This window comes from Dama dama, chromosome 6 (assembly GCF_033118175.1).
Source record: "Dama dama isolate Ldn47 chromosome 6, ASM3311817v1, whole genome shotgun sequence".
NCBI classification, from domain to species: Eukaryota; Metazoa; Chordata; class Mammalia; order Artiodactyla; family Cervidae; genus Dama; species Dama dama.
Window position 1 is genome coordinate 15,471,339 of NC_083686.1, and position 27,018 is coordinate 15,498,356.

The window sequence follows — 27,018 nt, forward strand, 5'->3', positions numbered from 1 at the left end:
CAGGCAGATTCTTTACCAGGTGAGCCACAAGAATACTGAAGTGGGTAGTCTGTCCCTTCTCCAGGGGATCTTCCTGACCCAGGAATCGAACCAGGGTCTCCTGCACTACAGGTGGACTTTTTACCAGCTGAAGTGTTTAATGAAGGTAGAAACATACAGGAGAGAGAGCAGTAGGCAGAAAATGTCTTCCGTACCAGCTCAGGCTAGCTTCCTACTTCTGCCTCTCTTGGTCTAGTTCCCTTTGTGTGGTGGTGGTGGTTTAGTTGCTAAGTTGTGTCCGACTCTTATGACCCCATGGACTGTAGCCCATCAGGTTCCTCTGTCCATGGGGTTTCCAAGGCAAGAAGACTGGAGTGGGTTGCCATTTCCTTCTCCATTCCTTCGTGTAGGGGCAGCTTTTTTTTTCTCACCACTGGAATTGTTCTGGACTATTTCATGACTCATAATCCAGGACAAACTACAAGGACCCAGAGAGAGAATATTTTTATACAAACTTCTTTAAATCTACTTTCTTAAATCCCTGTTTCTTGCCAGGATTAACCTCTTTACAGGAAACAGAAAAAGTAGAATTTCAAGATAGGTGATCAAAACTTTACAAGTTAGAGTAAAAGAAAAGCATGTGGAGGCAAGTCTCAACCTTTTGTAAGAAAGAATTTTCTAATAATTTTTCATGTTCAAAATGAAGGGAGTCACCCTGTGATGTTGTCCTTGGAAGTGTAAACAGGTAGGATGACTGTTTTGTCAAGGCTGTGAAAGCTCCTGTTTAATTGCTAAAAATTTCTTTGAACAGTGAAAGTGGGAATATTGAAGGCACTGTAATATCTGGAAAGGAGAGGAACATCAGGGCAGAGGTGTTTTTTTTTAGCTTATATGTAAGATGTTGTGTTGTTGTTGTTGTTTAGTCACTAGGTCGTGTGACTAGTGACTCTTTTGCGACCCCATGGACTGTAGCCCACCAGGCTCCTCTGTTCATGGGATTCTCCAGGCAAGAATACTGGAGTGGTTTGCCATTTCCTTCTCCAGGGGATCTTCCCAACCCTGGGATTGAACCCGTATCTCCTGCATTGGCAGGCAGATTCTTTACCACTGATCCACCAAGGAAGCACATATGTAGGATGAGTGTAGACGAAAGTTTAGGCATCAGGATTGCCATATGTGTCAGTAGGTAGGGTACCAGTCCTAGGCTGTGGGAGCAGTGATAAACCCATCTATCACAGGTCCTACATTCTCAATAGAGACTTGAGCAGAATCTTTATGGAGAGCATTTTTTTTTTTTTTTTAACTGCAGCTTCCAAAGTGTTGATATCTTCTGAGGGGGTCCGAAGATATCTAGGATAGTTTGAGTCACCTCTTAGGCCATTCTCAAGGGTTTGGCCCTGGCTGTGTTGCCAGTTATAGAGTCTGACACACCAAATTTGATGTACTGCTTAGGTCTAGGTCCTCTTGAAACACAGCCACCGCCACCACCACCATCAACCACTGTGTTAAATAATGCTGGGTAACAAACAACTGTGAAATCCTAGTGACCTATGACAACGAAATTTGCTTTGCACTGTACGCTACGTGCTCAGTACAGATTGGCTGCAGTTCTGCTCAAGTCTCCTCCTCTGGAGTCCATGCTGATGAAATTTGTTGTTCCTTGTTCAGTTGCTCAGTCATGTCCAACTGTTTGAGACCCTGTGGATGGCAGCCCGCCAGGCTTCCCTGTCCTTCACTGTCTCCCAGACTTGCTCAAACTCATGTCCATTGAGTTGATACCATCCAACTTTAGCATAGTCAATGAAGCAGAAGTAAATGTTTTCCTGGAATTCCCGTCCTTTTTCTATGCTGATGGAATAGCCCCCATCTAAAACTTTGCCAGCTACCATGGTTGAGGGAGTAAGAGAATATGAACATTGTTTACCAGCTCTTAAAATTTCCTATTGAATTTGGATGTTTGGTTTCTGAGTTGTGATTCAGATGGTATTTTGACCATATTAGATTTGAGATCCTGGAAAACCTGGGTCCAGCCTCCCACTAGCAATTTTCTTTACCAGATCCTGAAAGAAAAAAAAAAAGAGTGTGAAGAAAATAATAAGAAACAGAGACAGACTTGCAGACATGGAAAACAAATGTGTGGTGACTGAAGGGGAGGAGGGGTAGGGAAGGGATAAATTAGGAGTTTGGGATTAGCACATATAAACTACTTTTCATAAACTAGATAAACAATAAGATCCCACTGTATAGCGTGGGCTTCCCAGGTGGTGCTAGTGGTAAAGAACCCGCCTGCCAATGCAGGAGACATGAGAGATGCAGGTTCAATCCCTGGGTTGGGAAGATACCCTGGAGGAGGGCAGGGCAACCCACTCCAGTATTTTTACCTGGAGGTTCCCATGGAGAGGGAGCCTGGCAGGCTACAGTCCATAGAGACACAAAAGTCAGACACGACTGAAGTGACTTAGCACTCACATACACATATAGCACAGGAAACTATATTCAATATCCTATAATAAACCATAATGGGACTGCAGTCCATGTTGGACATGACTGGATGACTGAACAACAAAAATTAAAAGGGATTTACTGTTTATGATTTCTTCCCCAACATCCCCCACCCTGACCACCACCCCAAAACAGAGAAACATAATTTTTTTAACTTACTTTTTTTCTTTTAAGTTGAATTTTAAATGCATACAAAACTCTGTATCATATTTCTTGAGAATTGTGTGGGATTCTTAATATATTCCCAAGTGAGATACTAGATATCACTTTTATTTTTGTATTTTCAATCAGTTAATAAATAAGTTGACAATGCTAAAAAAGAAAAAAAAACCATAATGGGAAAGAATTTTTAAAAATTGTAAGAAAATACATGGTCTTTCCACAGATGTGTGTGTGTATACCCAGTGAAGAATTTCAGTGAGCTAGGAAGGACACCACCAGGAACTCTACATAAGCCTGAGAAGCTGAGGGCTATAAAAGGAGTTAATTACCTGTTCTGCTTGCTTCTACTCCACAGCCTGGATCAGAATCTTATTCTTGTAACTTCATGTATGCCAACAAGAGGCTAAAGTGAGCACAAGATAGAGGGGAAGGAACTAGAGAGTGTTGGTCTCAAAATCCAGTGGAGAGCTGGTCTAGGGTGCATGTCCATCACCGAGCCCCACGGGGAAAGGAGCCCGAGAACCCAGAGAGAGAAACATCATGAGCCTGCCAGTGGAAATCAGAGGGTGTTGGGGTGGGTGGTGGGCTGTCTCAGCAAGGATGGGCTGAGACCATACCTTCATGTCTCTTGGGTGTTGAGAAAGAGAGGGAGAAGGGACCACATTACATGTACACGTTCCCTTTTCAACCATTTCAACATCTCCAGTCAAGCAGCGTAGCCCAAAAAGCCATCTTCATAAATCCATAGCAACCATCACAGGTCAGTACCGAAGGGGAAGTCATGAGCAGATGGGGTTTCCTAACCATGGTTTCCCTCTGGGCAGGGTTGGAGTGAAGTGGGAGAATGAGCAGGGCTTTAATATGGCATTCTTTCCCCTCAGACCTTGTTATCTGACAAGAGCGACCCTAAATTGAAGCTTGTAGATGCATATAGATTAGTTAATAATCTGTTTTTATTTCTTGGTAGGAAGGTGTGTCACTTTAATGCTTAGACTTTAAAAAGATTTTTGTAGGTTGTTGTTTATGCTGACTCCTTATAATTTTATTCTATATTTTTCAAGCATGTACAAGTATTTTTAGTTTCTCTTAAAGGTGAGAAATGGTCTATTTTTTACCTTGCACATAGCATGTGGTTAGGGACTGTGACTAGGTGTGAATGTCCTCTCCAGCTTCTAATTTGGTTCTCTAGCTACTTTCTTTCCAGCCAGGATTCTTAACAGCAAAGAGAAAAAGTAATGTAGTCTCAATAAATAAGTTATTTTAATTTTTTGCACACTCATTTGTTAATAGCAGGCAGCTCTTGTTTTTTCTTTCCTTATTTTTTTAATTGGAGGAAAATTGTTTTATAATGTTGTGTTGGTTTCTGCCATGTAACAATGCAAATCAGTCATAATTATATATGTATATATATATATATATATTTCCTCTCTCTTGAGCCTCCCTCCCCGTCTCTATTCCAAACCTCTAGGTCTTCACAGAGTGCCAAGATCGACTCCCTGTATCATATTGCAACTTCCCACTAGCTACCTGTTTTACACATGATGGTGTATACATGTCAATGCTACTTTCTCAATTCTTCCCATCCTTTCCTTCCCTTGCTGAGTCCACAAGCCCGTTCTCTATGTCTGTGTCTCCATTCCTTCCCTGCAAATAGATTCATCAGTGCTATTTTTCTAGATTCCATATATATGCATTAATATACAATATTTATTTTTCTCTTTCTGACTTACTTCACTCTGTATATTAGGTTCTAGGTTCACCCAACTCAGTAGAACTGATTCAAATTCATTCCTTTTTGTGGCTTCATTGTATGTATATACTACATCTTTATCTGTTCATCTGTCAGTGGACATCTAGGTTGCCTCCCTGTCCTGGCTATTGTAAATAGTGCACTTCCTGTTTTTTCTTAGCAGCAGATAAGTTTTATTTAGACTTTCAGATATGAAATTGATCACAAAGTCATAGTATGTGAGCTTATTTCTGAGGGTAAGAGTAGTCAGAATACTTGAGCAGATTCTGAGAAGTGAAGTTACTTAGTGGTGTATGATTCTTTGCGATCCCACGGACTGTAGCCTACCAGGCTCCTCTGTCCATGGCATTTTCCAGGCAAGAGTCCTGGAGGGGGTTGCCATTTCCTTCTCCAGGGGATCTTCCCGACCTGGGGATTGAAGCCAGGTCTCCCGCATTTCGAGTAGATGCTTTACGCTCTGAGCCACGAGGGAAGCCCCCTAGCAGATTCTAGGCATGTAAATTATCCTGATGGTAGGTGCTAAGAAGGAACGATGAGGGCTGATCATTTCATAATCATACCAAAAAAGAAGCAGTCAATATTACAACCAAAGCCTAATCCGTATTTTTGGTTAATAGCTAATGCATTTTAAAAAATTCACTTCTCTTATATTTGGACAGGGCTTCCAAGGTGGCACTAGTGGTAAAGAATCTGGCTGCCAGTGCAGGAGACACAAGAGACGCAGGTTTGATACCTGGGTCGGGAAGATCCTCTGGAGAAGGAAGTGGCAATTTATTTCAGTATTCTTGCCTAGAAAATTCCCTGGACAGAGGAAGTAGCCCAACGGGCTATAGTCCATGGGGTTTCAAAGAGTCAGACACGACTGACCGACTAACACTTTCACTGTCTGTATATCCAAAATTACTACGGTAGTCAACTTTCTCAAGATGACTTGATTTTTAAGCAATTTAGACACACTGTAAAATCATATGTTTTGTTTTTTTTGGTTCAGAAATTCTGTTACTTCCAAGATGAAGGAACGTGATAATTGCAGTTTTAAAAGGAATGTTATCTATGAGGGGTGTCAAAATAAGTTCTTATTGTTCAGTTGATCTACTTCTTACACTGGATCAACATATTTCTGCAAAACAAACAAACAGGTTAAAACAAAACAAAAAAACCCCTCTCTTTGTAATCTCTACATATTCTAGGGAGTTGCTCAAGAATCCTCACCTCTCTTGTATTTCTTTCTCCCCATTCATTGTTCCCAGATTGTAGCTGGGCTCCCTTTGCCTGATCCTGGATTCAAGGATATGACACCACTTTGAAATTTGCTTCTGGCTGTTTCAGATTTGATAACCTTCAAGACAGCCTTCCTGCCATTTTAGGCCTTAGCATCCCCACGGTGTCTCAGCTCTTCTCATCTTTTTGGTTATAGGGTCTTCCTCCTGATTGCAGGAGTAGACCTTGGTGGCCCTGAGCCAGAGCTGCTGGGAAAACCTCTCCTGGGACATGGACCTTTGGTTCACCCAGCCTGGCACTAAGCAGCAGTGTCTGGGGCTGGTTACCTTGGTGGGCAGTCAGATTCTTAGAGTCTCCAGAACTGGGGTGGAGTCAGCGGATATGAAAAAGCTCCATGAATGAATGAATGAATGAAAGTCACTCAGTTGTGTCTAACTCTTTGTGACCCCATGGATTGCAGCCCGCCAGACTCCTCTGACCATGGGATTCTCCAGCCAAGGATACTAGAGTGGGTTGCTTTTCCCTCCTCCAGAGGGTCTTCCCAACCCAGGGATCAAACCTGGGTCTCCTGTGTTGCAGGCAGATCCTTTACTGTCTGAGCCACCAGGGAAGCAGAAAAGAAGCTTCCTGAGGGACACAGAAGATCTTTTCCTGAGCAGGTGCTTAGTGATCATCAATCAGATGGGCGCCTCTGTCTGGCGGGGATGTGTGCTCCTCACTCTGGTTGTGCCACTGTCTCTGATGCCCTGAGTTGCTATTAGTGTGTAAAGTAAACTTTGTCATGCACCTACATTTTCTTGTTTTGTTTCTTTTCATGATTTAAAAAAATTTTTATTGATTTTAGTTTTGGCCAAGCTGGGTCTTCGTTGCTCTGTGGGCTTTCTCTAGTTGCGGAGCTGGGGCTACTTTTCCTTGCAGTGTGCAGGCTTCTCATTGCAGTGGCTTCTCTTGTTGTGGAGCTCAGGGTCTAGGGGCAGGAGCTTCAGTAGTTACAGCTCCTGGGCTCTAGAGCACAGGCTCATTAGTTGCGGCACAAGCTTAGTTGCCCCATGGCATGTGGGATCTTCCTGGAGCAGGGATTGAACCTGCATCCCCTGTGCTGGCAGGTGGATTCATAAACACTGAACCACCAGGAACGTCCATGCACTTCTATTTGAGGAACTTGTGTCCATTCACATCAATCACAGCTCTGTCACCCTTGTGACCACTGTACACCGTTCCAGTCCCTGGTTCACACAACTCAACTCACGCCTGGGAGGTCCCTCGAGACCCTGAGTGAGGAGCCAAGAATGCAGACACTCATAGGGACAGGCCTACTCCAGGCCATTGAACTTTCTCTCTATATAAAAACAAACAAATACTCAGTGGTTTTGAGAACCTAGAAAATTCAGCTAAACAATGAGCTTTTTGAAGTCAAGGACTCTATCTTACTCATGTTCTCCCTCCACTCCTTCCAATGCCTAGCACAATACCTGATCCAATACCACCTGCTTAGCAGTGGTACTGGAATTTTAGGAGCTAAATTAATGACACCTGCTTTCCTTCTTAAGTTGGGAACCAATCGAGAAATAGACAAAGGAGTCAGACAGCTGGAAATCAACCGTCTGCTGCTAGCTCATAAACTGCCTTTGTTCAGATTAGAAAAAGGCTTTTTTTTTTTTTTTTCTTTTTTTGGACAAATGAAGTAGAAGAAAACTTCCACTACAGGAAGATGATTTGAAGACAGACTGCCTCTCTGGGTGGATAAGTAAGAAGAAAGCTGTGGGGAGCTGGCTTGGTGTGCAGGAGCTGGGCTGGATTTAGTCCTTGCTTGTCCTCAGGGCCAGTACCTTTGTGCAGATGCCTCTGGAGATCAAAGCAGAAGGATGTTATATATATATATGTATTTTTTTTTTTTTTAATAATAAAAGTTGAATTAGAGCATGTTGCATAGATACACCACTGCAATGGACTTACTAATAATCTATCGTTGGGAATTCCCTGGTGGCCCTGTGGTTAGGTCTCCACACTTTCACTGACCAGTGCCCAGTTCAATCTCTGGTTGGGAAACTATGGTCTCGCAAGCAGAAACTAAGGTCTGTTACCGCACCGTCGACCAGTCATAGAATTGAGCAGAAGCTGATGATATACCCTGTGACCCTCTACCTCACATCGTCTTTAAAACCCTGCCTTGGAAGTCATCGAGGCATTGGGGCCTTTGAGCATGAGCTGCCCATTCTCTTTGCAATAGACGCTATAGTTTAGATTGACGTTGTTGGGTCCAAGCAGACCCAGGTGTGGTTTGGTAACACTTTCTCCCACAGTCTGTGATCGTATACTGCCTTTTTCTGTCTTGGATGGAATGAGTGAGCCAGTGGGAAAGAAGCCATGAAAATTATTGTTGCAGAAGTTTTAACTCTTGGAATCATGAGGCCAGGAGAAAGGAGGTTCTCAGTAACATGGTAGATAGTGTTTCCTGAATGAGTGAATATGTTTTAAGAGGAGGCAGATATGGAATTTACTGTATAAATATAGGTAAGAATGAACAATGGTAGAACAGTTAGGAGGCAAGTTTGGTGGCCTAAATGAATGTTTTGTGACTTGTTGATGTATCAGGAATATGTAAACCTTACTTGACTTTTTATCTGGAGGGTTTTGTTAACCTTTGACGTTGGAGGTGGGGGTATTGATTACTGATAAAGGAACAAAAAAGGGCCTTTTGAAGGGCTTAATTGTTCAGAGAGTGAGTTGGAAAGCACTCAAGATTTGTCCATTTTAGTGGAGAACGATTAATCAACTCACTTGGAAACCATTCAAATCTGACTAGAGAGGGGAGATAAGGAATGAGAGCAACGATTTTTTAACTTGGGTATATTTAAATGGACTTTATCTCTAGTGGATAAAACAAGAGTTAACTTTTACTCCTTGGAAGGGGAAAAAAAAGAGATAGACCTATGAATTCTCAAGTTGCTGCTTCAGAAGGAGATACCTGACGGAAGAAGTGTGAAGGCTTATGCTGTATCTTTTGTGAGTACTCTATGTGTTATCTTATTTCTTATCCTCAAATTACACTAATTGGGGTTAATTCATATTATAAGTTATTTAATTCATGTTAGTTTGTCAACTTAGGTGTTGTTCAGTCTCCCAGTTGTGTCCGACTCTGTGTGACCCCATGGACTGCAGCACGCCCGGCTTCCCTGTCCTTCACCGTCTCATAGAATTTGCTCAAACTCATGTCTGTTGAGTTGATGATACCATCCAACCGTTTCATCCTCTGTCTCCCCCTTCTCTTCCTGCCTTCAATCTTTCCGAGCGTCAGGGTCTTTTCCCCTTAGTGGTCTTTTCAGCTTAGTGTCAGCTACAGATTGGCACTTGCCAAGGGCATTTGCCATCTGCCTGTGCTGCTGCAGCTGCTGACCTTCAACATGCCCCGAGCGAGTTCAGAGTGGAGAGTGAGGCATTCTGCGCTCCAGGGAATCTGGTGGAACAGATTTAGAGAGTTAGATATTTTCAGGAACTGTCTTCATGATCTTTGCATCTTCTGATATCTAGAAAAGCACTAAAATCCCTTCATGGTGACATCAGATGCTCCTCATGTGACTCATCATGTTATCATGCTGCTCAGAGGACATCCTTCCAAAGAGTAAGTGTTTTTTAATTTCATGGCTGCAGTCACCAGCTGCAGTGATTTTGGAGCCCAAAAAAATATAGGCTGCCACTGTTGCCACTGTCTCCCCATCTATTTGCCGTGAAGTGCTCTTAGTTTTCTGAATGCTGTTTCAAGCCAACTTTTTCACTCTCCTCTTTCACTTTCATCAACAGGCTCTTTAGTTCTTCACTTTCGGCCATAAGGGTGGTATCATCTGTATATCTGAGGTTATTGATATTTCTCCTGGCAATCTTGATTCCAGCTTGTGCTTCATCCAGCCCAGTGTTTCTCATGATGTACTCTGCATATAAGTTAAATAAGCAGGGTGACAGTATACAGCCTTGATGTACTCCTTTTCCTATTTGGAACCAGTCTGTTGTTCCATGTCCAGTTCTAACTGTTGCTTCCTGACCTGCATACAAGTTTCTCAAGAGGCAGGTCAGGTGGTCTGATATTCCCATCTCTTTAAGAATTTTTCAGTTTGTTGTGATCCACACTGTCAAAGTTTTGGCATCGTCAATAAAGCAGAAGTAGATGTTTTTCTTGAACTCTCTTGCTTTTTCGATGATCCAGTGGATGTTGGCAATTTGATCTCTGATTCTTCTAAATCCAGCTTGAACATCTAGAAGTTCATCGTTCTTGTACTGTTGAAGCCTGGCTTGGAGAATTTTGAGCATTACTTTACTAGTGTGTGAGATGAGTGCAGTTGTGTGGTACTTTGACCATTCTTTGGCATTGCCTTTCTTGGGGATTAGAATGACAACCTGACCTTTTCCAGTCCTGTGGCCACTGCTGAATCTTCCAAATTTGCTGGCATAGTGAGTGCAGCACTTTCACAGCATCATCTTTTAGGATTTGAAATAGCTCAACTGGAATTCCATCACCTCCACTAACTTTGCTTGTAGTGATGCTTCCTAAAGCCCACTTGACTTCGCATTCCAGGATATCTGGCTCTAGATGAGTGATCATACCACCATGATTATCTGGGTTGTGAAGATCTTTTTTGTACAGTTCTGTGTATTCTTGCCACCTCTTCTTAATATCTTCTGGTTCTGTTCAGTCCATACCATTTCTGTCCTTTATTGTGCCCAGAAACCCTTTAAAGATCATATCCAATTACAACCAAAATTTTTCCAGTGGCTCAGCAGGTAAAGAATCTGCCTGCAATGCAGAAGACACAGGAAATGTGGGTTTGATCCCTGGGTTTGGAAGATCCCCTGGAGAAGGAAATGGCAACCCAATCCAGTATTCTTGCTGGGACAATCCCATGGACAGAGGAACCTGATGGGCCCATGGGGTCACGAGTCAGCATGACTTAATGACTAAACAGTAACGAATTGCAAAATTATTTTTAAATGTTGCACAAAACTCAGCCTTGAATATTATTAGATATTACTTACATACTAGCTATTTCTTAGGTAATACTTCCATATTACTTCCCTATTACTCAGTCCAGTAATCTAGATCTGGTATTACCCTCCCTTTATCTGGATAGGAAAACTGGATTATAGGATATTACCCAACTCATAAAATTGTGTATAAGAAGCTTGAAAAAAAAAAAAAAAAAGAATCATACTTATTAAACCTGAACCTGACATTGATGAAAATGTATCTTTTCCTTTATTGCTGTGGAAACCTGAGGTAAGGGTAGACATCTTACCACAGTTTCTTTATTCTCAGCTGTGTCAGAAAATAAAAGGCCAGTATCACTGAACTGTGTATGCTGGATCTTTAATGAGACAATTAATGATGTGAGCAGAGCATCATTTCAGAAATGGGAGGAGGTGGGGAATGGTGTGAAGAAGCTGTTTTCTTCCCTTCAGTGAGCTCATCTGTCAAGGGACTAAATTAAGAGAGGAAGTAGAGCCAAGGAAAGAACTTGGCTCATTTTCTCCTCATCTGAGTCTTATCTTCTCCAGTTAGCCTCGGATCTTGAGGCCTCTTGAAGTCCCAACTTTGTCTTAGTAAAGTGAGGTTGTGATTTGTGTCTTAGGCTATTCAGGAATCTATCTTAAAATCAAGGCTTGGACTTTACAACATCCCCACTTCTCTACATCTTGTCTTTGTGTTTATTCACCTGATATTTTCTTAAAAAACCTTTTCCTTTTGTGTTGGGATATAGCTGATTAACAGTGTTGTGATGGTTTCAGGTGAGCAGCAAAGGGACTTAGTCATACATATACATGTATGATTTTTTTTCTAATTGATAGCTTTTTTTAGAGAAGTTCAGCTCACAGCAAAATTGAGGGGACAGTGTGGAGATTTCCCATATACCACCTGCCTTCACTCATGCAAAGCCTCCCCCAGTTTCAACATCCCCTATCAGAGTCTACATTTGTTTGATTTATTTGGACTCTGTGGGAGAAGGCAAGGGTAGGATGTTTCGAGAGAACAACATCAAAACATGTATATTATCAAGGGTGAAACAGATCACCAGCCCAGGTTGGATGCATGAGATGAGTGCTCGGGGCTGGTGCACTGGGAAGACCCAGAGGGATCGGGTAGAGAGGGAGGTGGGAGGGGGAATCCTGGATGGGGAATACATGTAAATCCATGGCTGATTCATGTCAGTGTATGGCAAAAACCACTACAATATTGTAAAGTAATTAGCCTCCAACTAATAAAAATAAATGGAAAAAAACAAAAACAAAAACAAAAACTTTGTTATTTTGAAACAGTTTTAAACATAGAAAGGTTGAAAGAATAATAGAGGCGCCTATATACCCTTTATACAGATTTAATAATTTTTAATATTTTGCCACATTTGCATTTTTTGTATTCTCCCTCCACCCTCCCCCCATAAATATACATCAGATCATTTGAGCACATATTACATATTACAAATCTTTGACCTCTTAATATTTTATTATGTGTTTCCTGAGAAAAATGATATTTTTTTTAACATTATCATAATATGGTTGTCAAGTTTAGGAAATTGACACAATACTTTTTCCCCCATCTACAGTTCATAATCCAATTTGTCAATTATCCCAGTAATGTCTTTTTTCTCTCTAATACAGGATCCAGTTCAGGTTCCTGTATTGCAGTTGGTTGTCCTATCCCTATTGTGTCCAAATTGATTTCTTCAGCTTTTTAAAAAAGTTCTTTAATAACAGATGATTGATATTTTCAAAGAATACAGGATAGGATGTTCATCACTTTGGGTTTGTCTGGTGTTTCCTGGTGATTAGACTTAGATCGTATGTGCCTACCCATCTACAACATCAATGAATTTTCCCTTTCAGAGTACCACATCATCCGTTTGCCCTTATTGGTGATGCTAATTTGGTCGCCTAACCAAGATGTTCTTGTTTCTCCGTGTATGGTTATTATAATTATTTTTTTCTTCCAATGCTAAGTCATCTGTAGGGAGACACTTTGGGATTATGCACATATCCTTCTTCTCATTGAGCTTTTCTCACTAGGATGCAGTGAGTGAATCTTTATTATGAGAGTTTCAGAGTGTTTTTTTCCCTATCTCACGATATAATTTTATCCTTCTTTTCCCACAGTTGTGTTTTGTTGAAAGTTTTACTTTCGTTTAAGGTTTGGAAGAATAATTAACAAACGAAACTACTTGTTACACATAAAGTTTCAATTTTTAATAGATTATTTAACTTAATTTTAATATGCAGTCATTAAAAGAAAAGAAATAGAAGCAACAGAGAGAAGTAACAGAGTATACATCACCAAATTGGGCTGATACCTATGGGCTTCCTTGGTGGCTCAGCTGGTAAAGAATCCGCCCGCGATGCGGGAGACCTGGGTTCGATCCCTGGGTTGGGAAGATCCCCTGGAGAAGGAAATGGTTACCCACTCCAGTATTCTGGCCTGAAGAATTCCATGGACTGTAGAGTTCCTGGGGTTGCAAAGTGTCAGACATGACTGAGCAATTTTCACTTTCCTTAATCCAGACTTGAGAAGCGCTGGGAAGTCCCAAATGACAGCAATCTGGAGTTTCAGTTGGGAAAGGGTCTGGACAGTGTATCCACTCCATGGGTGAGATTTCAAATCGCATCTTTGGGGGTTCCTGCTTATAATCCCAGGCCATAAGATGATACTGTTATCAGTTTGCTTGCAAAAATGCAGCTCCAGTTTTTAACTTTTACAAAGGTGTTTGCTTCACCTCTTGAGTCATAAGATTCCTTAGACCCCAAGGGATTGGCTAGGTCTCCAGGGGCTGAAGAAATTTCAAGATCCACTCCTTTTCTTATCCAAAGTGCTGCTCAACTTTCTGGAAATGACTGATGTGCTTGCAGGCAGGCGTGTAGTCTAGGTAGGTCCCGGCGAGGTCAGAAGTCAGTCAGAGCCCTGCTCCCCTGAAGCCTGAACAAGACTATCTTCATTTTAATTTCCTTAACAAGTTGAAACTTGGCTCCCAAAATTATCATCAAATTATTTATTTTCTCAATCTTACACTACACACAAAATAGTGTTAGAATAACTATAACAATATCATGATGACAAACCCAGCAGAAAGAGCTCATGATTTTTTGTAGCTCTTTTATTCCCTAAATTGTGGGTATAATGTCAAAATACTGAGCTCAAAAGTTACTTGGATTGATTCTCTTTCCTCCCCTTTTATGTGGTATTTATCCTTTGATTCCCTGGATTGGGAAGATCCCCTGGAGGAGGGCATGGCAACCCACTCCAGTATTTTTCCTGGAGAATCCCACGGACAGAGGAGCCTGATGGGCTACGGTCCATAGGATCACAAAGAGTCAGACGTGACTGAAGTGACTTAGCATGCACGTACTCAATATAGTTATTAAACTATAGTGTGTTAATTTGTTTTTCCATTCTTTCAAACTTAAAATCTAGAGCTTACTTTTTTAGCTTCCCAGGAATGCCATAATAGAGTACCATAGACTGGGTGGCTTGAAAACAGAAATTAATTTTCTCACAATTTTGGAGGATGGGAGTCCAAGACCAAGGTGCGGGAGGGTTGGTTTCTCCTCCTGGTTTACAGATGGCCACCTTCTCCCTGAGTACTTGCATGACCTTTCCTCTGTACTTAAGCCCCCCGGTGTATCTTCCTCGTATAAGGACACTGGTTCTATTGGATTCTCATCCTTTGACCTCATTTAAGCTTGGTTACATCCTAAAAGTCCCATCCTCTAAATGATATTGAGTTTTAGGACTTCATATGTGAATTTTGAAGGGTACACAATTCAGTATATAATACCCACAGACTTTGGCTCTCTTATGAAACTCTTGATACTGTTTTTGAACTCATTGAAGCTGCTGACCCTTTTTGATTCAGTTCCCTCCTTGTCCACATGTTTATATGCTTCCTTATTTATTATTTTCACAAATTCATCCAATCATTCATTTTTGAGTAATTTACTCATTCAGAAAACTATTTCTTGAACACCTACTAAGCATAAGCTCTTTGCTAGACATAGGAGATATAATGGCGAGGAGGAAAACAGAAAAAAGATAAATTCCAAGAGTTTACAGTCAACTGGGGGAGTCTGACATTGATCAAAGTGTAATCCAAATAATAATTGCATTTTTAATTTCTTAAACATGTAAGATGACAATGCAACTGTGCTCCAAAGAATTGTATAAGAAAGTGTGAAAGTGAAAGTGTTAGTCACTCAACTGTGTCCGACTCTTTGTGACCCCATGGATTGTAGCCCAACAGGCTTTTCTGTCCATGGGGTTTCCCAGGCAAGAATACTGGAGGGGGTTGCCTTTCCCTTCTCCAGGGGATCTTTCTGACCCAGGGATCGAACCCAGGTCTCCTGCTTTGTAGGCAGATTCTTTACCATCTGAGCCACCAGGGAAGACCATAAGGAAGTGTAAGAGGAGGGAACTGACATATTTGGTGTAATCAGGGAAGGCATCTCCAGTAAAATGATATCTATGCTGCATCTACTGGAAGGCCAAGAGTTCACTGGAGAAAGAGAAATAAAGGAGAAGCGGAGGTGGTCTAACAGGGAACTGATGGTTCCAGCAAAGGAACAGAATACCCTAAGGACTATAATTTTAATAATTTGCACCAATACTGTCAAATTCTTTGCCAACAGTCCTTCATTGGCCACTTTTCCCATCTCCAACAGAGTATTAGTTCAACCATCTAGAGGATAATGTTGCTATAAGGCATATCTCTATGTGTATTAGTTCCACTGCAGATTCATTACCTGCAGTAATTGTAGCCTTTACTATTATAGTTTGCTGATGTTTCTGTGTTTCTGGGCAATTCTCTTTCTCTTGAACATGAAAGTGAAAGTTGCTCAGTTGTGTCTGACTCTTTGTGGCCCTATGGACTATAATATTCATGGAATTCTCCAGGCCAGAATACTGGAGTGGGTAGCCTTTCCCTTCTCCAGGGGATCTTCTCAATCCAGGGATTGAACCCAGGTTTCCTGGATTGCAGGCAGATTCTCTACCAGCTGAGCCACAAGGGAAGCTCAAGAATACTGGAGTGTGTATCCCTTCTCCAGCAAATCTTCCTGACCCAGAAATCAAACTGGGGTTTCCTGCATTGCAGGCAGATTCTTCACCAACTGAGCTATCATTGCTGCTGCTCAAAAGCTAATTCAAACCTGGCCAGGTTTCCTTGAGCAACCTTGCCCATTATATCCTATGAATGAATTTTCCTAACACAAAACAAATAGAAGCGTTACATGAGAACATCCTAAAGACTAATCACCCCATATGCTGGGGAGCTTGATGCTGTCTCTCTAGCTCCCTGACTTCCCAACATCCAATTTGCTGTCCACTCTTGTTCATTCAACCTTGTCGATATCTTTTAAGTATCTTTTTTTTTTTTTTTTAAACTCTACTTATTTCAGACTCTTGCCATCTCTCTCTTACATTTCTACAAAAACCTGTTTAAATATTCCACTCCTTGCCTCCTGTCTTATCTCCTTTTAATTTATCTTTTATAGGGCATCAGGGACAGTCTCTGATTCACTATATTGTACATTAAAAGAATGAGTGTGGTCTTCGGAGCAGAACAAGCTCTCCCATATACTAATAGTTATATGTCTTTCTGTGAGTGACTTAATTTCTTTAAGTTTAAGCATTTAAATAAAATCTGTGAAATGAAGATAATAATACCCATACTTGGTTCTTGTAAGGAAAATGTGCTCAAGCGTGACCTGCTATCATACTAATGGTTAGCATTAAACTGTGGGGTGGGCACTGTACTAACTGTTTTATGTGCACTATCACATTTGTCTTTTCCAGAAGATGAAAAATTTGCGCAAAGTCACACAGCAAATAAAGTGGTGAAGAATTCATGCTCAGTTAGCCTCCAAAACACCTGCTCTTCACCACATAACTATAGCTATTATCAGTGAGAGTGGGTAACTGAGAACATTGTTAAACTTAGCTGCTAGATGAACTTGGACAAGTTTCTTAAGGATTTTGAGCATCAGTTATTTTATCTGTAAAATGGGGATATAATACATACAATATTGTATAGAGAGTTACATAGAATTAATGTAGAAGGTAAAAGACATGAAATATTAATAAAGACTATCTATGACTGTCATTATTTCTAGACTAAAAATACAGCTTTTAAGCTACTCTGTTTAAAAAATAATGTTGCTCTCCCTCTCTGGGGTCTGCATAAAGCCCACTATCTTTAGCAAAGTCCATTAACCTGTGTTTTAAGGTCTCTTTACCTCGTCTTCCATTTTGAGGTTTAGTAATGACCATTTGCTGTTCTAAACATGCGTTGCTTTCATAGAACTCCCTGCCTTTGTTTGGCTGTGAGATCTTAGTTCCCTGACCAGGGATCGAACCTGTGCCCCCTGCATTGAGAGCTCAGAGTCTTAACCAATGGACCAGCAGTGAATTCTCTCTCTACCTTTTTAAAGGCTGCTTTCTTGACCTAAAAAACTGCACCTCCTTCTCTTGCTCCCACCCCAATATTTTCTCTTCTGGCTAACTTAAAATTTTTAGTACTTGCATCACCTCCCCCTCCCTCCTCCCCCCCCCCTTTTTTTTTAACAAATCTGTATTTGCTTAACATCTTCACCTTCCTCAATTATAGTTGAATGACCTTTCTCAGATGACTTTGTAAGTGGGCATGCATCCACTGAATCTCATTTCACAATTTTTTACCTGTCATTTTTCCTCACTAGACCATGATCTATCAGAGGGGTAAATATTGTGTCTTTCTCATCTGTATGACTTAGCACCGTGTGGGTACAAGGTTAAATGCCTGATGTGTGAGGATTAAATGCAATGTTTGGAAGTATAGAGCTTGGGTCTTGGCAGGTATTTAATAATAAACATTTTCTGACATTTTAATAATTTTTAAGATTGGTTACAGTCATAAATATCTATTAATAATATTTATTTAATTATTTTTAATGTGAGGGTGATGTTTGTCTCTTTGTTCCCTTGTACGCATTTCAGAATTTAAACAACATATTTAGGAAAGTCTTTCTTCTACAGTTTATCCTATTATCAGTTGAAGTAATTAAAAAGTGTTTCTGCAAACTACTTATTTTCCTCATTGTCCAGACATGGTGAAAGTCTCCAATTACAATTATTATTTTTAAAGCACACCTGTTAACCAAATGTGATGTCTTTCGTTAAGTTGTTAGTTGACCTAAAATAAGGGTATTTCCATGAAATCAAACTGGAAAGAATCAGCAAGGGTTAATGCAAAAATTGACATACCGAAATAAACATGACAAGCAACACAAAGAAGGTTGGAAATCCTTTTAGAAAGATACAGTTTGCCAATTTGACTCTGTCTTCTCTTTTGACAAAAATTCAGTGCTGGGGGCTCCTGCTGGGGAGAACGTGGAGGAGGGAGGGAGGAAAGACAGGGACACAATTTAAATGTTTTGACAGCTTAGTCAAAGAGAGTGATCTGCCGCAGGCGTTTGCACACTTTAACCCCAGCTGTAACAGTTAGAATTCTTATTGCATGGTCTAAATCCAAGAATTGGCTGTTTGGAAAACTGTCTCCTGACTGCTACACACACATGCACAAAAGAAGAAGTGAAAAAGATCAGGTAAGCAAGAAACTGAATACACTCAAGTCTCTGTTAAGTGACAGTAATTAACTGGATTTTAATTTTCTCATGTTCATTTTTCATTAGATTTTTATCCCAGATAGAACCAAGAGTGCCAGAGCACCGTGTCTTTATTCTCTTGGGTCCCATGTGCAAAATTTCAACACATCCTGGCAGGTTTAGTGGTAAGGAATTAAAAATAAAAAGTTCACTACGATTTAGTTCCAAAGTTGATTGAGTCAGTCCATTGTAATTCAAAGATGCCTCATTCAGGTCATTTCTTTTGTCCAAACAATACTTACTGGAAGAGGCAAATCAATCCACAATACATTTCTCATTGTTGGGAGAAGGCGTGGTCTTCTAGGATAGCAGAAACTTTGCTCTGTGTCTTTCTCTTCCTCCCCCCACTTCACACACACACTTACTGTGGCACATAGCTAGAAATGAATGGGTGTCACTGAATACACATTGCCTGCCGTGTCAGTAAACAAAGGATGTGTCCGCCCCTCTTCCATCACGCACCCTGGGGAGACTAAGGATGAGAAAGCACAGGATATTCTGACCCCAGGGAGCTGAGGTGCATATCAAAGGAATGATTTCAGTGAGCCCAGACTCTTGCATCTTTCCATGCATAGAAAAGCACTAAATTCCTTAAGTTGAGATAGCTGGTTTTCTTTAATTAATAGTAATCTTTTGATGTTCTGACTACCTGGTCTTTGTTGCAGAAACTCCCCTGTATCCCAGCTCCTCACGTACTTCTTCGGAGCAGTATTTCAGAGGCTGTATTCCAAGCTTAAGTCCTCAGTTTTGTCCCCTGAATAAAACATAACTCTCAGCTTTCAGGTTGTGCATTTTTGTTCAGTAGACATCGGGGAAGAGGCATAAAGGAAAAGAGGAATGTGGTGTTTGAGACGTGACTTCATATGGCATTTCATTCTACAAGCAGGATTTATGTTGTTGGACTATTGTTTGAAATGAAATGCAGTAGCAGTAGGTTTTGGGTGGTGCTATTAAATTTCAACTCCCCAGTCACAGTCACCTATCACCGTGTTAGGCACATGGGAGAATTTAAGAGCAACAAAACAGTGTCAGGCTGCCCTCTAGCCCTATAAGTGAACCAGGCAGGAGTGTGCGACTTGGCAAACAAAGCCTCTGGTTTATTAAGTTAATGAGTTTTTGTGAATAAGCAAGGCCAGCATTAAATCATTTAAAATGAATTTTCTCCTAGATTGAAACATTGTACCCACTGTACTGTGAAATGAATTTTAAATTTTGGGTAAAGTTTGATTTCTAATAACCTGCAATATTTCCTTCTTCTCTTTCGTTGCTGTTTTTCTTTCCTGTGGCTTTTCGTTTAGAATGACTTAAAGCTTCATGATTTACTTCCTCTTGACTTTAAAGTAGTGAAAGAAAATAACTGAAAGTGCCAAGAACCTAGAGAATGAAGCTGTCCAGAGTTGAGCAGAAAGTACTTATTGTTTTGCTTGTCTGAGTGGTGGTTTCCAGCAGAAGACTTCATGGGGTTAATTTGAATTTCTTGCCTTCTTAAAACTGTAAGACAGCCACATTCTTATGCACCTGTTTTTAGCAGTACACACTTGCCTTGAAATCGCTGTTTCCATTGTAATGGACTAAGTGGCTGCTCAGCCTTGAGAATAAATAAGCCTCCTTAAGCGCTTAAATCCCTCCTGGGGAGACACTTCCAGAAAGGTTCATTTTGTGTCACAGTTAGGGACAACACTCAAACAACAGGCAAGAACAAGACCAATTATTTTAAAGGAGGCTAATTAGGGGATACACAAGAGGAAATTCAGCTGCGAGTTGTAGAAACAGAAATTTAGAGGTGGGAATCATCGCGGTAAAAGTTTTTCTTCCTCCACTTCCATAACTTTCATGGTAAAAAGTCTCTGGCTTTAAAGCTGTCTCCCACAAATTGAACTCTGGCAGGAATTAGGGCGACTGGATGTTGATGCCCGTGGCTACACATTTGATCACTTGCGTTTCCAAACGTTTGTTTTCTTCATCCCGTGTCAGAGTAGAAGAGAGTATTTACAGACAGAGGCTCCTGAATCTCTGTCAAAATGTGTTCACTCACTTATCTATCCCTTCATTTATATGTCTGGTCAGGCTTTGGTGGAATGCTCACTTTGTGTCAAGTACTGGATTTGTCAATACTTTGTCTTCAGCACGCTTTGCAGATTTGTGAGCTAAACTTCGATGCAGTGGGGTGAGGTGGTCAGCGGTGATGATGAAGGAAGGAAAAAAAAAAAAAATAGTTTCAAGGACCAGTATGACATTGGGTGCAACAGAATATTCGCAAGATATTCTGCGAAAGATGATATGTAATAGAAATTGTGGACAGCTGTTGCGTCTCCGTTAATAGTAACTCCAGTTTCAGTACTTTGTTTGGGTTCCATTTCATTATATAATCATAGCTAAATTAAATTGTGTTGTTTTTAAAAGCAATATATTGACCACTCGCGTCATGTGACTGAAGGGCACCCCAGTGTGGCGTAGAAGGAGGCGACACGTGGCGGGATGCAGGCTATCTCCGATAGCACTTGGAGGACACGATGGTGAATCCATCCATTGTTGGAGTCCTGTGCATAGATTTACAAGGACTCAATCTGGGCTGCCACCGAACCCAGTCAGATGAGCATGCTGGGGTGATATCTGTTCTTGCCCAGCAAGCAGCTAAGCTAACCTCATACCCCACTGATATTTCTGCAGTGTGTCTAGAATCAGATAATGGGAATGTGATGCTGCAGACACACGATGGCATCCCAGTGGCAGTGTGCAAAATGGCCTCCTGAGGTCTTCTATCAGTGCTCCGAAGCCTGTCATAGGCTTTCAGTGGTACCTTATGTTAATTACCTTGTAGATAATATAATATGCTAGAGTTCCAGTAATTAGACCATTCGTGTAATAGGCATTGGGCACTTTCCTATTAATTTTAGAGGAAGTTGTCTTTTGACCCTCTGTGGCTTGATGTATCAAATTCCAACATTATAGATTCAGTCCTGGGATGTCTCAATTATTGTATATGAAAGCTACTTTAACACTGATTGACCTCTGCCAGCAATTTGTAGAACTTTCCATATCAATCAGAAAAATGACTAAATGTAGTAATAGATTAATTGAATGAGAGACCATTACACTTTGGTGGCTCCAATGCCATGGTGGCTTATGTAAGCAAAATGAAATCTTAGCCTGCAGATGCCTCAAGGTCACAAAATCGAAAATGTAGGGACGACCAATCACAAACAATTTAGGCTTTAAGCTGTAGCCAATCAAATAACTTCCTTTCTTTCTATCTGTACTTTCTCTGTATTTCCCCTGGCTCCTGTCTGCCAAGAATCTGCCTAAGAGGACTCTTAACCATTTCCTGTTTGGTGCTGCCTCATTTGAATTAATTTTTGCTCACTTGCTGGTGCTGGGAAAACTGGTCAACCACTTGTAAAAGAATGAAACTAGAACACCTTTTAACACCATACACAAAAATAAACTCAAAATGGATTAAAGATCTAAATGTAAGACCAGAAACTATAAAACTCCTAGAGGAGAACATAGGCAAAACACTCTCTGACATGAATCACAGCAGGATCCTCTATGACCCACCTCCCAGAATATTGGAAATAAAAGCAAAACTAAACAAATGGGACCTAATGAAACTTAAAAGCTTTTGCACAACAAAGGAAACTATAAGCAAGGTGAAAAGACAGCCCTCAGATTGGGAGAAAATAATAGCAAATGAAGAAACAGACAAAGGATTAATCTCAAAAATATACAAGCAACTCCTGCAGCTCAATTCCAGGAAAATAAATGACCCAATCAAAAAATGGTCCATGTGAGGCTGCCAGGGTTAATACCATGATGGGCGGCCTGGACCTAAGTTTTAGCTTCCCCCGAAATGGTAAGATTCCCTACCCCCATCAAGTAACCTGGAGCCAGCCAATCAATATGCGCCCAGTAAGAACAAAGGGAGAGCTGAAAAGCCCGCGAAAGTCTGTACGGATAGAATTGCTTTGCAAACATGTAACCAATCCGCTTAAGCCAGTTACTAACCGCTTTTGCATATCTCATAAATTTGTGTAACAAGCTTGAGCTCGGCGCTTTCTGACCCTGCACCATTGTGATGTTGGTGGCAGAAGGCCCTGGCTCGAGACAGTAATAAACTTCCCTTTTTGCGAGTTGCATTGTCTTGGAAGCCTTCTCTCTCTTTCCGCTCGTGGATTCGGACATCGGGCATAACATTTGGGGGCTCGTCCGGGATCCCTTGACCGGGAGAAGAGAACGCTTACAGAACAAAGGGGAAGGATAAATAATAACACCGGTGCTCAGGAAGCAGGGAGGCAGCCGACTCCGCGAGAAGGTTTTTTATAAAGGGGGAGCCAGCAGCGTAAGGCCTAGGCCAGCGGACGCGCTGGGAGGCAGCCGACTCTGCGGGAAGGCTTTTTATAAAGGGGGAGCCAGCCGGCGTAAGGCCAAGGCCAGCGGACGCGCTGGGAGGCAGCCGACTCCGTGGGAAGGAAAGTTCCTCTCCCGACCCCGAGTCTGATGAACAGCGGACGTCATTCGGTAAGGTGAATCTGCTACCGGGAGGCAAGAAAATTCAGGGGGCCCGAAAACTCAGCGCTGTGTCGTCGGCCGACGTTTGTTTGTCCGTGTGTTTGTCTTTGGCTCTCCGTGTTTTTATGTGTGCCGGCATTGTCTCTAGTCTCGTTCTCTTCTGGTGCATTGTTCTCTCTCACTTCTGACTTATTCTCTTTCTCTTACTTCTCTGATCTGCCCCCAACTCCTTTTCTTTTCGGGAGTTTCAGTGAACAGGCAAACGGTTGTGGGGGCAATTGATGAGTCCTGGCCAGGGCTACGCTCTGGCGGACTCTGAAGGCCCTACAATAAGTAAGCCTCAGTAACTAGAGCCCGACCGGGTGAAACTCTCCTTTAACATCCCTAACTGAGGACGTGGCCTAAAATTCTTCTTGTGGGCACGGGTCAGGCACATAAAAGGCCATTAGGGCGCCTGCCACTTGAAGACTCCCGTGAGAGGATAAGGGGGTCACGGAACGGGCTAGAAACCCCTAGGGGGCCCGCCCCCAGCAAGAAAACTTCCGTGCAACGACGCAGGCACATAAACAGTTCCAAAAGCATACCATAAGCCCAACCTCTTGGCCGCCACCACTCCCGATAGGATTTTTGGTGGTCGTTCTCAGTGACTTTCTCTCTCTTCCTTACCGTTAATTCTTTGACCATGGGGCAAGGAGAATCTACCCCACTTTCTCTCATGACTGACCATTTTTCGGATGTCAGGGCCAGGGCCCATGACTTGTCTTTGCTAGTCAAGAAAAGTAAATTAATAACTTTTTGTTCTGCAGAGTGGCCCGCCTTTCAGGTTGGATGGCCTCCGGAAGGCACCTTTCAACCGTCCATCATACAGGCTGTGAAGGAAAAGATTATGGCTCCTGATCCCTGGGGCCATCCGAGTCAGGTCCCCTATGTCATGGTCTGGCAGGATCTAGTGGAAAATCCGCCTAAATGGTTAAAACCTTTTGTTTACAAACTTCCTAGTTCCTCCAGTTCACAGGTCCTGGTGATGGAGACCCCCCCGGAGGAAACCAAAAAGAAAGAGGACCCAAAACCAGTCCTTCAGGAATCATCTTATCCAAACCTGATAGATCTAGAAACGGAGATAAGGCCTCCGCCATATGTGCCCTCCTTGCAATCCCCTCCGAGGAGAGAAGCTCCCACAGGTGAACCGAGAGGATTAAGAGGGCCAACGGGAACCGACCATGAGGGGGGACCGGCATTGGGGACCTGGGGGAAAACTAAGGGAGATAGGGGTAAGCAAGACCCTGGGGACCCAGAGTTACCTTCATCCACTGTTCAGGCGCTCCCTGTCCGAGTGGGACCAACTAACCCGGACGGAGAGCGAACCTATCAGTACTGGCCCTTTTCCATGAGTGACCTGTACAATTGGAAGACCCAAAACCCTCCTTTCTCAGAGAAGCCCCAAGGCCTCATTGACCTCTTAGATTCCATTTTGTTCACTCATAATCCCACCTGGGATGATTGTCAGCAGCTGTTGCAGGTGCTCTTCACCACGGAAGAACGGGAGCGAATTCTGGCAGAGGCGCGGAAACGGGTACCAGGGGTCGACGGGAGGCCAACTGCCCAGCCTCATCTTGTGGACGAGGGGTTTCCTCTGTTGTGGCCTAACTGGGATTTTGAGCGGGTGGAAGGTAGGGAGCGTCTCCGAGTGTACCGCCAGACTCTAATGGCTGGCCTGCGGGCCACAGCAAGAAAGCCGACAAATCTGGCAAAGGTAAATTTAGTAAGGCAAGAGCCCACTGAAAGCCCGGCAGCCTTCCTAGAGAGGCTGATGGAAGCTTTCAGGCAATATACACCTGTGGACCCCCAGGCTGAGGAGTCACGCGCTGCAGTTCTGTTAGTGTTTGTGAATCAGGCAGCCCCAGATATTAGGAGGAAATTACAAAAAGTAGAGGGATTGGGAGAACAGACAATACAGGATTTACTGAAAGTAGCTGAAAAGGTATTTAATAATAGGGAGACCCCAGAAGAAAGGGAGGAATGAATTCAACGGGAGGAAAGGAAATTAGCTGAGAAGATCAGGAAGGAAGATAGAGAACATAGGGCGAGGGAAAACCGGAAGAACCAGAAGGAGCTAGCCCAGATTCTTTTTGCGGGGATAAAGGCTGGAACAGAATTGAGGGAACCTCGAAACCCCCGGACGGGAGAAAAATAAAACCAAAAAGGCAGGCCCTAAAGAAGGATCAGTGCGCCTACTGCAAAGAACAGGGGCACTAGAAAAACGAGTGCCCTAAGAGGGACTCAAAGAGAGGAATGACCCAGAGAGAAAAAATCCCCCCTGGAACTCGAGTTCTATATGCGGGGGAAGACAGTGACTAGGGGAGTCGAGACTCGGCACCCCTCCCCGAGTCCTGGGTAACCATACATGTGGAGGGGAAACCCGTTGGCTTCATGGTAGATACTGGCTCCCAACACTCTGTTTTAAATAAAAAACTGGGACCAATGTCTAAGAAAGCCAGCTTAGTGCAAGGAGCCACGGGGACAAAAAGATATTGTTGGACCACAGAACGGAAAGTAAATCTGGGGACCCACCAGGTGTCCCATTCGTTTTTAGTGATACCAGAGTGCCCAGCCCCTCTACTTGGAAGAGACTTGTTGACTAAAGTTAATGCTCAGATCCATTTTGACCCCGGGGGAATGTCAGTCACGGATGGACTTGGACAACCGATACATGTCTTGTCCCTAGCCTTAAGGGATGAATACAGACTTTTTGCGCCTAAGCCCTCAGAGACCATAGCACTAGATGTACAACCGTGGGTCCATAAATATCCATTGGCCTGGGCAGAAACAGCAGGAATGGGACTAGCTAAACAGAGACATCCGGTCGTCATCGAGCTAAAGGCCGAGGCAATTCCTGTGAGGGTGAGACAGTACCCTATGAGCCAAGAAGCTTGGCGGGGGATCACTCCCCACATTCGACGGCTCATGGAGGCCGGAATTCTCAGGCGATGCCAATCCCCTTGGAACACCCCCTTACTGCCGGTGAAGAAGCCAGGGGGGACAGATTACAGACCTGTCCAAGACCTGCGAGAAGTCAACAAACGGGTGAATGACATACACCCAACTGTCCCTAACCCGTATACTCTCCTGAGCAGTTTACTGCCTGAGTACACTTGGTACACTGTGCTGGACTTGAAGGATGCCTTTTTCAGCCTACCCCTGGCAGTCCAGAGCCAGGAGATATTTGCCTTTGAGTGGACTGAGGGGGAAGGCCAACCGGTAGTACAATTAACTTGGACCCGCCTCCCACAGGGGTTCAAGAACTCCCCTACCTTGTTTAATGAGGCTCTGAGTGAGGACCTCTACGAATATCGGGCTTGCCACCCAGAGGTCATTCTGCTACAATATGTAGATGACCTTATGTTGGCTGGAACCACAGAGGAAGCTTGCAGCCGTGCCACTGGGGACCTATTACAGACCCTAGGCATCTTGGGGTATCGCGCTAGCGCAAAGAAGGCACAAATAGCCCGGCAAGAGGTCACCTATTTGGGGTATAAGATCAGGCAGGGGCAAAGGTGGCTAACCCAGGCCATGAAAGAAACGATATTGCAGATACCAGAGCCCAAAAATCCTCGCCAGGTGAGAGAGTTTCTGGGGACTGTTGGATATTGCAGACTGTGGATTATGGGGTTTGCTGAGAAGGCCCGGCCCTTATATGAGGGAAGTAAAGAGACCCCAAAGTGGACTTGGACTGAGCCAATGAAACAGGCTTTCCAGACACTCAGACGGGCCCTACTAGAAGCCCCAACCCTTGCCCTGCCTAACCCAAATAAGTCATTCCAGCTGTTTGTAGATGAAAAGCAAGGAATAGGAAAGGGGGTCTTGACTCAACAATGGGGACCATGGAAGCGGCCAGTAGCATACCTTTCGAAGCGATTAGACCCGGTGGCCGCTGGGTGGCCCCCTTGCCTTCGCATCATTGCAGCTACAGCCCTCCTCGTCCACGACGCTGACAAGTTGACGTATGGACAGCAACTCTCGGTTTACACCCCCCACGCAGTGGAAGGGGTTTTAAAGCAGCCGCCGGGTAAGTGGATCTCCAATGCCCGCTTGACACACTACCAGGCCTTGCTGCTCGATGCCCCACGGGTGCGTTTTCAGACCCCTTGCTCCCTAAATCCGGCCACGCTCCTACCCAACCCAGAGAAGGACAGCCCTCTCCATGATTGCAGTGAGATACTGGC

The 27,018-nt window shown here is 42.9% G+C and overlaps 1 protein-coding gene across 1 annotated transcript in view; it reads left to right on the forward strand.

Moving 5' to 3' along the window:
* LOC133058677 (ragulator complex protein LAMTOR5-like) overlaps window positions 1-21,039 on the forward strand; it is a 62,196-nt gene extending 41,157 nt beyond the window's left edge. Inside the window, exon 2 of the mRNA XM_061145555.1 lies at window positions 20,785-21,039. Within this exon, the coding sequence (XP_061001538.1) occupies window positions 20,785-21,039 (255 nt within the window). The remainder of the gene's footprint in view (window positions 1-20,784) is intronic.
* The last annotated feature ends 5,979 nt before the right edge of the window (window positions 21,040-27,018 follow it).